This window comes from Microcaecilia unicolor, chromosome 1 (genome assembly GCF_901765095.1).
Source record: "Microcaecilia unicolor chromosome 1, aMicUni1.1, whole genome shotgun sequence".
Taxonomy (NCBI): domain Eukaryota; kingdom Metazoa; phylum Chordata; class Amphibia; order Gymnophiona; family Siphonopidae; genus Microcaecilia; species Microcaecilia unicolor.
Genome location: NC_044031.1, coordinates 541381739 through 541393777, shown reverse-complemented (window position 1 = coordinate 541393777; position 12039 = coordinate 541381739). Strand labels below are relative to the sequence as shown.

The 12039-nt window shown below is 43.2% G+C and overlaps 1 protein-coding gene across 1 annotated transcript in view; it reads left to right on the top strand.

Annotated features, from left to right (window-relative positions):
- Positions 1–12039, top strand: part of CDH17 (cadherin 17) — a 202539-nt gene that overhangs the window by 158179 nt on the left and 32321 nt on the right. Inside the window, exons 16-17 of the mRNA XM_030216653.1 lie at positions 1246–1490; positions 4954–5084. Of these exons, the coding sequence (XP_030072513.1) occupies positions 1246–1490; positions 4954–5084 (376 nt within the window). The remainder of the gene's footprint in view (positions 1–1245; positions 1491–4953; positions 5085–12039) is intronic.

The window sequence follows — 12039 nt, the reverse complement described above, 5'->3', positions numbered from 1 at the left end:
CCATCTTTTTTTCGATAATACGGGTTGTGCGGGGCAAATGCCTAGGATTTGGGCGTTTTTGAGCTGGGCGCTATCGGTTTTTAGCGATAATGGAAACCAAAGGCGCCCATCTCAAAAACAAATAAATCCAAGGCATTGGGTCGTGGGAGGGGCCAGGATTCGTAGTGCACTGGTCCCCCTCACATGCCAGGACACCAACTGGGCACCCTAGGGGGCACTTTTACAAATTAAAAAAAAACCTTAAAAGAGCTCCCAGGTGCATAGCACCCTTCCCTTGTGTGCTGAGCCCCCCAAATCCCACCCAAAACCCACTGCCCACAAGTCTACACCATTACCATGGCCCTAAGGGGTGAAGGGGGGCACCTACATGTGGGTACAGTGGGTTTTGGGGTTTTTGGGGGGGGGCTCAGCATTAAGCACCACAAGTGTAACAGGTAGGGGGGGTGGGAACCTGCAAACTGCTGTCAGGGAGCTAGGTATGGCATTTGAGGCTGGCATACAGGCTGGGAAAAATGTTTTTCAACTTCTTTTTTTTTGGTGGGAGGGGGTTAGTGACCACTGGGGGAATCAGGGGAGGTCATCCCTGATTTCCTCCGGTGGTCATCTGGTCATTTAGGGCACTTTTTTGGGACTTGTTCGTGAGAAAAAAGGGTCCAAAAAAAGTGCCCTAAATGTGCGGTAAAAACGCCCATTTTTTTCGATTATCGGCCGAAGGCCTCCATCTCTCCTCGGCCGATAACCACGCCCCAGTCCCGCCTTCACCATGCCTCTGACACGCCCCTGTCAAGTTTGGCCGTTTCTGCAACGGAGTGCAGTTGAAGGCGCCTAAAATTGGCTTTCGATTATACTGATTTGGGCACCTTTTCGAGATGGGCGTCCATCTCTTGATTTGGGTCGAAATATGGGCGCCCATCACTTTCGTTTATAAGGCGCATAGTATTCTATAAGTTACGTATGTGAGTCCCGTCCAAGCTCCACCTCTGTTACATACGTGCTGTATATGTGCGTATTTATAGAGCAGTGCTTTAGTGTGGAATTTTACCATTTATGTGCATACGTGCACACATATGTGCATTTGTGCCATTATTGTAATGATTTATGTGTGTAATTGGCATGCAACTGTTAGCACGTAGTATACAGAATTTCCCTGCATGTATTCAACACTGTCATTCTTTACTTTGTAAACAAATATAGGGTATTGATATTTGAACGTTGCATTGTTAATTTTCTGTCTTTTTTTTACAGCCTCTTGATTTTGAAACTTTCCCAGTATATGACCTTGTGATCCAGGCCACAAACCCTGAGCCATTGGTGAAAGGAGTGGATTACACGGAAGACTCCTTCACGCGTGTTAAAATTTTTGTTTCCGATGTAAATGAAGTTCCAGTTTTCAATCAATCCATATATCAAGCTCAGTTTGATGAAGATATCCCAGTAGGCACAAAGCTAAAGTCTATAACAGCCTATGATCCAGAAGGTGATGAGATAAGGTAAAGTGCTGCCAAGACTGTGCTTTCTGCTAGCTCCCAGCTACCTTCATTTACCTTGACTTTGCATGTAGGCCTGAAGTTGGCCGAGGTCACAACCTACAGGCATTCAAATAAGAAAATAAAATCAAAATAAACGAGGAATGCCACTAAATTCAAAATTTTGATAAGTAGTTGGCAAAATCAGGAAATCTGCAAAGAATTTTAACAAAGCATTAATTTTTACAGACTACATTAGTATCTCAGAAAGACAAACGTGAATCAAAAAGTCATCCTACTGTTTTATTGATGATAACTTTGGACTTAAAATAACTAGGTAGTCTTACAAGAGGCGGTAAAGAGCAATAAAGCTCTCAGACATATCTGAGACAAAAGGTTCTATTACAGACCACCAATATTTGTCAGTCACAAAATTAGTGACCAACAGTTTAGTTGTTCTGCAAAATTTCTATCTAAAGAGATATAAATGAGCTCCGAGCCTTCCATCCTCTCTCCTTTCTCAGAGAAGTCCAAGTGTTGAATATATTAACAAGCTTGACTGCTTCGTTGGCTTCCATGAATGGAAGAGAGACCATGTAAGGCGTTCATCAAAACAATTTAGGGACTTTTTTACTAAAATACACTAAGAAATGGCCTTAGTGCATTTTAACGCAGGACTTTACTGCATGCTAAGCCCATTTCTAATGCATCCCTAAAACAGGGCTTTTTAATTTTTTATTTTTGCAGGTCCTGCACTGAGGGACCCTTTTGCTACGCCGCGTAGGCGCCTACATGCACCCGACACATGCTAATTTGGAGTTACCGCCCAGCTACCACGTGGCCCTTGTGGTAATTTCAATTTTGACGTGCGTCCTCTATGTGCATCTGAAAAATAATTTTTATTTTCTGATGCAGGTCAGCTACATGCGTCAAGTGGTATTCAAAGCGCGTAGGTCATTACCATCCAGTTAACGCATGAGATCTTACCATTAAGTCAATGGCTGACAGTAAGGTCTCAGACCCAAAATGGACGCGTGCAATTTTTATTTTGCCGCACGTCCATTTTCGGCAAAAATTTGAAAAAGGCATTTTTGCACGCAAGCTGAAAAATGGATCTGCGTACACCCAAAACCTGCGCCTACACTACCACAGGCCATTTTTCAGCACACCTTAGTGAAAGGACCCCTAATTTAGGGGGTGCTAAGTGCTTCCGCATTAAGTCTGCATTATCCATATATATTCAGCTGGGCATCTGTGGAATCGCAGTGCCCAAAATTGTTATTTCAGTAAAAATTGACCAGAAATTCTCAGTATATAGTATTTGGATTGTAGATTTAGGGCCTTTTTTTAACAAGCCGCGCTAGCGGTTCCCTTGCGGCAATGCCGATGGAGCCCATTCAGATTGAATGTGCTTTGTCGACATTACTGCACCAGAAGCCACTAGAGTGGCTTGATGAAAGAGTCCCTTGGTTACTCACCTTTGACAACCCATGCTCAAGGTAACTTATAATTTAGTTCCTGTAAGTGGTTCCCTGCCCAAATCTAATTTGTATAATCAAAATTACATGCGTTGTTGCAAATGGAAAAATTATGTGCAAAGAAAGCATGTACAGTCTCAGTGGGTAATTGTTCCAGTGGGAAATAATCAATGCAAAATACTGTGTGTACATTTTTATAACCATAGAAACTATTGAAGCATAGAAATATCTAATGAGTTGGTTATTCATGCAGCCCGTAGCTAAAAGTGTTCCTGGAGTTTGCGCCAGTGTACTCATTACAACACACAGGTGCTCATTCCCTTTGATATTCCATCCTCATACGAGCCGTGCATATACACTGTACTCTGATACCCAAAAGACAAACCAGCCACACATGCATGCTTTGCTCTAATATCCCAAAGATGAAGACAAGCCAAGAGTCCTTCACACACCCAAGCAGTTTAGTAGAGATAAGCCTAATGGAAGAAGAAGGAATATTTTTTTATTTTTGTTACATTTGTACCCCGTGCTTTCTCACTCATGGCAGGCACAATGCAGCAGGCAATGGAGGGTTAAGTGACTTGCCCAGAGTCACAAGGTGCTGCCTGTGCCTGGAATCAAACTCAGTTCCTCAGGACCAAAGTCCACCACCCTAACCACTAGGCCACTCCTCCACTCCATAGACATACAATGAACAGCACACTCAGAAATCATGTTTTTTTTTCTTTCTATGCATCCATCTACTCACCATATGTGGATCCAGTAGCTCTCCACTCCACATTCACTTCACTACACCATGTTTTTCTCCTTTGCAAGAGGGGTGATGTTTCTGCAATATTTTGCATGTTTCTCTTGGTACAAATGTCATTCTATATTTGAGTTTCTGCATGAATGAAAAGTTTTTTCTGCTAGATGTTTGCTATTTCTTAGTAATCTGATTTAAAAAAAAAAAAAAACAGCATAATATATTTCTGCTTCTATGTAGTATGATGTTGTCTAGGATTTTATGCATGATAATTTTGATGTCACCTATTGGTAACCTACAAAAATGATTGTAGTTTGGAGCAGCAACCCCTTAAAGAATTGCCAAGAAATAGCAATGGATATGACTCTAAAGGACCTTCATTGTGCTTTGCTGTCCAAAGGAAACCACCTCAGTATGTGATTTACATAATAGATAGGAGATGTAGTCACGGCTTGTCCAGCCACTAGTAACACTAGATATCCACCTAGAGTAGCTGAAATTCTGAGGCAGTGGTGTAGATCTAGTGGGCCTGCTAGCGTGGAGGCTGCCAGACCTGCTGTTGCCACTCCTTTCTTCCTTCTATGCTGGCCTGAGCTTAACAAAGAGTGAGTGCTGCGTGAGCCCTGTAAGCATGGGCCTGCACTGAAGTGCTGCCTTGTTCTGCCTCCCCCCCCCCCCCCCCAGCAGGCTTCCTGTTGGATGGGGAGGGCCACAGCAGCACTTCAGTGCAGGTATGTACTTATGGGGCCCATGCAGTACTCGATCTTCTTTAAGCTCAGGGCCAGCATGTAAGGAGGTAAGGGGGCATCAACAGAGGCCCAGAAGCATGGAGGAAAGAGGGGGAGATACTAAATATAGGGTTGGGCTGGGGGTAGGGAAGGGGAGATCATGAGATGCTGGTCATCTGGGAGGGGGATATTAAAGGGGAAGGGGAGATGCTGGTCACCTTGGAGGTGGGGTAGAGACGGGAAAGAAAGGTGGTAGCTGTAGAGGGGAGGGGGTGTAGAAAGGGGAAGGGGAGATGATGGAAACCTTTGAGTATAGGGAGGGGATGCAGGGCCTTGAGCTGTTGCTGGAAGAGGTGCACAGCTGAAGGTTTCCCCAGCGTGTCAGATACCTGTGGGCCAGCCCTGGATGTAGTTCAAAACAAGCAAATTACCATAGGATTCGTATCACATCTTTTTGAAGAGCCAAATGGAATGACAACAAAGAAGTAAATATTATGTAAAAACTTATTGTGATCTTTTTTTCTTTGCTTATGTAGCTTTGAAATATCAAATGACAAGTTGAACTGGTTGAACATTGATAAAAGAACTGGCGATATATTTAGTGCTGCTCCATTGGATCGGGAAAAACAAAGTACTTATGAAGTGACTGTACGTGCCTTTCAGAAAAGTAAGCATTTACATTAAGAAATATGAAATATATGCTAAGGATCATTTTGCATAGAACACTGAGGTAGGAATTGGAAGATCCAGGTCAAGGTGTTCAAAATTCTGGCGGCATTTTAGAAAAGGCTCTGCCAAAAGTGAAACCTTTTGTAAAATACTTACAAGAACACGTATAGCAGGAGCAGAGCAGCCATTTTGCAAATATACACATGCACAAAAAGAGCAGCATCAACTCAGCAGCTTCCATGTAGGCTTGCTGACACTTATCTACAGAAGCATCAATTTTGCAACTTTCACATACAAGTGCCAACATTTTTAGTGGGTAATTTTATAAGAGACTCCCTGGTTTCAGTTGCTAAGAATGCATGTAAATGGTGGTATTTTAGTCATTTATGTCTTTAAGTGGCCCCTTACTTATATATGTGTTCCTCTTTAAACCTCTTATACTGAGATGGAAAAGAAACAAACCACCTGTACCCTCTACTGTGGCCACAGATCCAAAAAACAACTATGAAGTTCAAGACATCCTTGACTCTAGAAAGGTGCGAGGCAAACTTCAATATCTAGTCTTTTTGGAAGGGTTATGGCCCTGAAGAAAACTCCTGGGAGCCAGCAGCCCATGTCCATGCTCCATTGCTCCCCAAGTGGTTCCATCGTATGTTTCCCGATAGACCCAAACCTGGACTGAGTGGAAGAGGGCATTTGGAGAGTAGGCACTGTCACAGCTGTGGCCGTGCCCCCTGCCCTCAACTCACCACCTGTTCTTGAGGAAGTGATGGGGTCGGTCATGGCAGTTCCTTAGGGATCCCAGACTGCTTTGTTGGTGTGTCGGGTCACTGTGCACCAGGTGCCCCACCAGTAGAGCAGTCTCCTTCCACACTGAGGACACCAATGCTGGATGGCACCGGCCACTAAGTGCATGCGCATGCTGAAGATTTTATTTAAAGAGAAAGCAGCAGTACATTGGGGCACCTGCGGAGGACTTCACTTCCAGTCCGGCAGCATTTAAGGACGTTCACAACCCTATATGGGTCATCTAGCATTGCCTAGAAGTGAGTAGCAGCTTTGCCAGTATTGTTCTTCTCAGCATCTTCAGTAGTACCAGCTTCCTCCAGTCTCCAGCTCCAGTATGTCTTCCAAGTCTTCAGTACAAACTTCATCCAGTCTCCAGCTCTAGTATGTCTTTCAAGTCTTCAGTTCCATTTTCCTCCAGTCTCCAGCTCTACTACATCTTCCAAGTCTTCAGTTCCAGCTTCCTCCAGTCTCCAGCTCCTGTTTATTTTCCAAGTCTTCAGTTCCAGCATCCTCCAGTCTCCCGCTCCTGTACGTCTTCCAGTCTCCCATGCTAGCACATTCCCCAGTCTCCAGTTCCAGCATGTCTGCCAGCCTCCGGTGCCAATATAGCTTCCAGTCTAACCCCAGCTGGGGTATGACTCGCCTGCCATCAGACGAGGCCTCTCTGACCTTCGGGTTGGGCAGGTAGCATAAATCTGACTATGGTCCAAGGGCTCACAGACCCCGAGTTATGACAGGTGCACACTTCACTTTATAAAGTAGTCCTAACATAGGCAAGGTAAAATGCACTTTAGCTAGTTGTGACTTTATAAAATTACCTTCATACTCCTTCATTTTATAATCTTAGTGCCAGAATGTAAGCGCCTGTGACATGCTACGATTATAGAATACTAGCACTTATGTGCACAAATGTAAAATTCATGTGTGTAAGTGCCAGTTGTGTTCTAAGGGGTATTATACAAGCTTAGCTCATAATCCATATGGGGGAAATTATATAAATGGTGCTCAACATTTAGTAGCAAAAAACAAATCTATATTCTATAATGGGCATTCCGGGATTGGCACCCTTTATAGAATAGCACATAGCGCTGGGATTCACGCTGAACTTTGGGTGCGAGGAGTTACACCAACTGAAACCCGGTGTAAATTATGGCACGCAAGTTGGGCATGGATTCCTCAAATTCTTTAATGCTGTGTGCATAGGCGGTTGGTGGCCCAACTGTTTGGGGAGGCTAAAGGGGGCAGGGTTAGGGGTGGGGCCAGGGGTGGAGCTTAAATCCATAATTGTCTGATAACATGCAGAAAAAAATTAATAAATACAAATAAAAGTCACAATTAATACCTTTTATTAAATTTAGATATTAGATATGTATCATATATCAAAGAATAAAGTGGTTGCTCAAAGCATATTCTAACCACAATCGCTCAACTGCAAAACACTATGCACAACTTTGTCCAAAAACACACTCAGAACCTTACTGTGCCATAAATATTACACTGGGCAGAACCTAATACACCAATATACCACCCATACGGAAAATGCAGAATGTCAACAATATGAAACAAGGGATCATAGCATCACAATTCTCATGTAGAGCCACAAAACACCCTAATTCATGTTTAATGTGGGATAAAATGCCATAAATAAGTAAATAAATATAAACTTTTAATGCTGAGCACCTGATTCTCAACGTGGACATATTCCAAACACTATAATGAAAATAAAATGATCTTTTCTACCTTTGTTGTCTGGTGACTTTTTCTGATCATGCTGGCCCAGTATCCATTCTGCTGCTATCTGTCCTCAGTGCAGGTCAGGAAGTCATCCTGGTTAAATATCTCCCTGGCAACCCAGGACACCTCCAGCCAACCCCACCCCTGCTTTCCCAGCAGTAAGGTAAATAAACCATAAACCAATTTCTACAACTGCTAGAGGGCTTTCACTGCAGCTCCTGCTGTGAGGATGGAGGTAAATCAACAATTTAATCCCCTCAGAGCAGCTGGACTCCACAGCTGATCCATTCTGCTGCAGCAGGGGGGAGGCTTAGCCTCTCCAAGCCTCTTATACCGGGCACCTATGGCTGTGTGCATTTTAAGGGAATGCCCCTGGCCCACCCATGCCTCCTTTGTAGATCCGCATGGAAACACTTATGTGCTATTCTATAAATGGGTGCATACATGTGTTTTTGCGTGGAACTGATGTTTTTGCCTCATTTTGGCACCTTGCATCCATTAGAACATGTTTTTCACACCAAATATTTGGTGTGGAAGTGACACCTAAAGTTCAGTGCCATATCTAGAATTTCCCCAATAGCGTGCAACTGCAATGGGGGTGTTCACATGTGCAGAGCATGGGCAGGGCAAGGACAAGTCCTACACTTGGGATCTACATGTGAAAGCACCAGCTTTCTGAAATTGCCCTTTACACATATATGTGACCTACACATGTAAATACTGCTATTTCTATGTTTGTAGATGTTTCTAAAATAGCTTCCTATGTGTGAGGGATCAATTATATATAAATTACTATGTAAAAACTATTATTTACAAAGAGATGGATTTTTAAAATATGTTGCAACAGAACCATAAAATTTTGGTAATGGAATTACCAGGATTCTGTGTTAATATTCTTCCTGTTCTAAGGCAGATCTCCTAGTATCTTGAAAAAAAAAGTAATATAAAATAAAAGAATGAAATTTCTGCCTTTTCCTTCCCCTGAGTTCAAAGATGTTGTTGTCCCTTAGTCTCCCCAGCTCAGGATTTCTTCCTGGAGCTGAAAGGATTTGAATTTAGATTTGATTATTTGGCTTTCCAAACCCACCTTTTCAAAATCCCCACCCTATTTCTCTGTTTGGCTGTATCCCCTTCACTTTCCACACTCAGGGCCCCTTATCCAACAACCTCTCCCTTTAGGACTGCCCATTGATCCAAGGTGTTTTCCTCTTCTTTTCAGGGATTCTCGCCCTCCTCCTCCTCTCTGTCTTTAATTAGGCCTTGTTCACTCAGGGGCTCTTTTACTAAAGGATTCCTTCTTGGCAACAAGCTTGTCGCATGGCAACTGTCAAGATTGTGCCCATGTTTCTTGTTCTCATGCATCTCTCCACCCGGTGGTTAGACCTGGTGGCTGTGATGGACTGTCTGTTTGCTATTTCCCATGTTCCAGAAGTCATGCCGGTCCGGTCCGGATTTTCCAGCCTTCCAGACTGCCTTGGGATTTTTGGAACTAAGCGGCACCCTTACCTGGTGACCTCCCTTGTATGTTGCCTTTATTAACCACCTGGAAACTTTCTACTTTGCCTTGGCAACAGAGGTCTTGAGTTGTGTTCCTGTCCCTGTTGGTCTGTTGCGGTTCCTGCCCTGAAAGCTTTTTTCTCAGCTTGACCCTGCTTGTTTTCCTGGATTATTCTACTGATTGCTGCCTGCCTTTGACTCTGCTGGTTTCCTGGTTTATTCTACTGTCTGCTACCTGCCCAAGACCCTGCTTGTTTCCTGGTTTATTCTACTGTCTCCTGCCTGCCCAAGACCCTGCTTGATTCCTGGCTTATTCTCCTGTTTGCTGCCTGCCCAAGTCCCTGCTTGATTCCTGGTTTACTACTGATTGCCGCCAGCCTATAGACTCTGTTTGGTTCCTGGTTTCCCTTCTGCTTTGCTGCCTGCCAGTAAGACTCTGCTTGGCTTGTGGACTATTCTCTTGCTTACTGCTTATTGCTTCTGTTCCAGTCCAGCAGCTTCAGTCCGGCTGTTCCAGTTCTGGCGGTACCAGTCTGTTCTGCCTTGCCTCCTGTTTGGATGATTCACCTGCCGCTCCTCAGCAGTGGCCCAAGGGCTCACTATTCCTGACCAGCATGACAGCAACCCAGAACTACAGCCAGCTCAATGCAACTGCCAGTGGTAGTTCTGCCTCGAGCGTGCTCCATTTCTGACACTATGAAAAATTATTCTGTAATTTCTAGCACAGCGCTAACCTGGCAGTAATTGGGTAGTGCCACGTGCTGCCCAGTTACTGCCAGGTTACCGCAAGAGCTCTTACATGGCCATGTCTTTTTTAGGGGATTTTTATCCCCTGCGGTAAGAAGGGCCCTGGTGCACGACAAAAGTGGTCCTCGCTGCCACTGCAGGGCCCTTTTTACCAAAGCTTGGTAAAAGGATCCCTCGGAGATCAGTATTTCTCCAGAAGGCTATGCCCTGTAGTAAACTGGATTATTCCTAAAAGCACAGTTCTACCATTGGGTGAATGTAGTAGCTACATCCACATACAAATGCATAGAATAATAAGTGCACTACATGCTATTCTATGTTACTACATGTGCTTGTGTAAGTAACTGCAAGGGGTGTACACATGTGCAGAACATGGGACGGGCATGAGCACGTCTCCAATTAAAGGGCTTATTTCAAAAACCCGCTAAGTCCACTTTGAGCAAAAAATGAGCTATAGTTTTGCATGGACAAAGGATATTGCTATCTACCAGTAAAATTAATTGCTGAGATGATCAGTGTATTCGTCATTCACCTACAGGCAAGTTAAACTAAGATTTGTTTCTAAAATCTGCTAAGTCCAGGTGGATGTTAATTCCAAAGTCAGTTAAGTCTTGTAAGTTCTACAGCCATAACATACCACGTAGCCTGGCATGCAGCAGCCAGTGGTGTTGTGACAAATTTTGGATAAACAGGCAACAGAAAAATGTTTTGCACTTTTAATCTTAGTTCAATATTTTTAATATGTTGTACCTAACGCATTGTATAACGTAAAATGTTCTAAACTTTCTTCTAGCCACATTGAACTCAGGTTGCTTGGGATAATGTGAGATATGAATGTCATAAATAAATCAATCTATAACCCATAACTCATACAAGATTTTAAACACCACATAATTATTCTTCCCCTCCCCCCAATATTCAGCCAACGGTGGTGAGCATTTTGCTGCATGCTGCCAGCATTATTCCCAGATTTTCAAGGCTGGGCCCTATCCAATTTTTGGCATTGACTATCCGAATTATTTTGAGGTGGCTAACACACAATATTCAGCCCTTAACTGCATAAGCCAAACCACTTTAAAATAGGACTGCTATTTATGTGACCTGATTTAAGAGGTTTACCGATGGAGTGAGGGGCTCAATATCAGCACTTACTCTCCACCCTCCTGGAACACCCATAAATTAGCTGCTTTTGAATTTGGTGCTAACCTGCCATTTTCAGCGAAGGTAACTGGTTAAGTGCAGCTGAAAAGGATCAAATAGCCCTGAACAAGAGATTTAACCGGTCAGTGAACAATTCCTGCCAGTTAAATCATTTTGAATATCATCCGAATCATGCTTTAGCTTTTTGAATGTAAATTTTACTTCACCTCTTGTGGGAAATGAAAAATATTTATATTTATTTACATGAAAAATGGATTTTTGTTTCTGATGCAACTAAAATGGACTTAGCAGGTTTTCAAAATAAGCCCTTGAATTTATGCCCTTAACGTACAGAATATGATCAATTACATGGAACACTTATGCATGCCAATTTACACTGACCTGGCATAAATTATTGTACCTAATTTTAGGTGTTGTAATGCCGACTTACACTAGCATTCTATAATAGTATCCTGGCACACAGATGCCATCATGGAATTGGTGCTCAGCATGTGGCATCGACACACCTAACTGGAGGTGCCCAGTTTTAGACTAGCCCCCTAAGCTAGTAAAAGGGAAACAAGGGATCCTCTAGGCTCCTATAGCTCAATGCCCAGTGCAGAACAAGGAAGGATACATATTTCAGTTGGAGAGAGGAATTCTAACAACTGGTTATATTGAAGAAAATTAGCTTACTGTAGTAATTGGCCTGTCAGTGCACACTAATCGCATGTCATTTATTATTTTTGTTATTTGTTTTTCCAGAGGGAGTGTGTCACGGGTGGGGGAGCGTTAGCCAGCTAGTGTGTTCCTATTCATATGCACTAACTGGAGAACACAGTGTTAACATGGGAGCACTTAGCACTTCCTAAATAGGAGGCAGTAAGTACTCCCACGATAATATTTTTGCAGCTCTCGCCCACCAATGGAAAAATTAGCGTAGGATTTGCAAAAATTATAAAGAAAAAGCCCTATTTGAGGGATGTATTAGAAATGGGCTTAGTGCACAGAAAAGTCCCGCGTTAAAACACACTGAGCCCATTTCG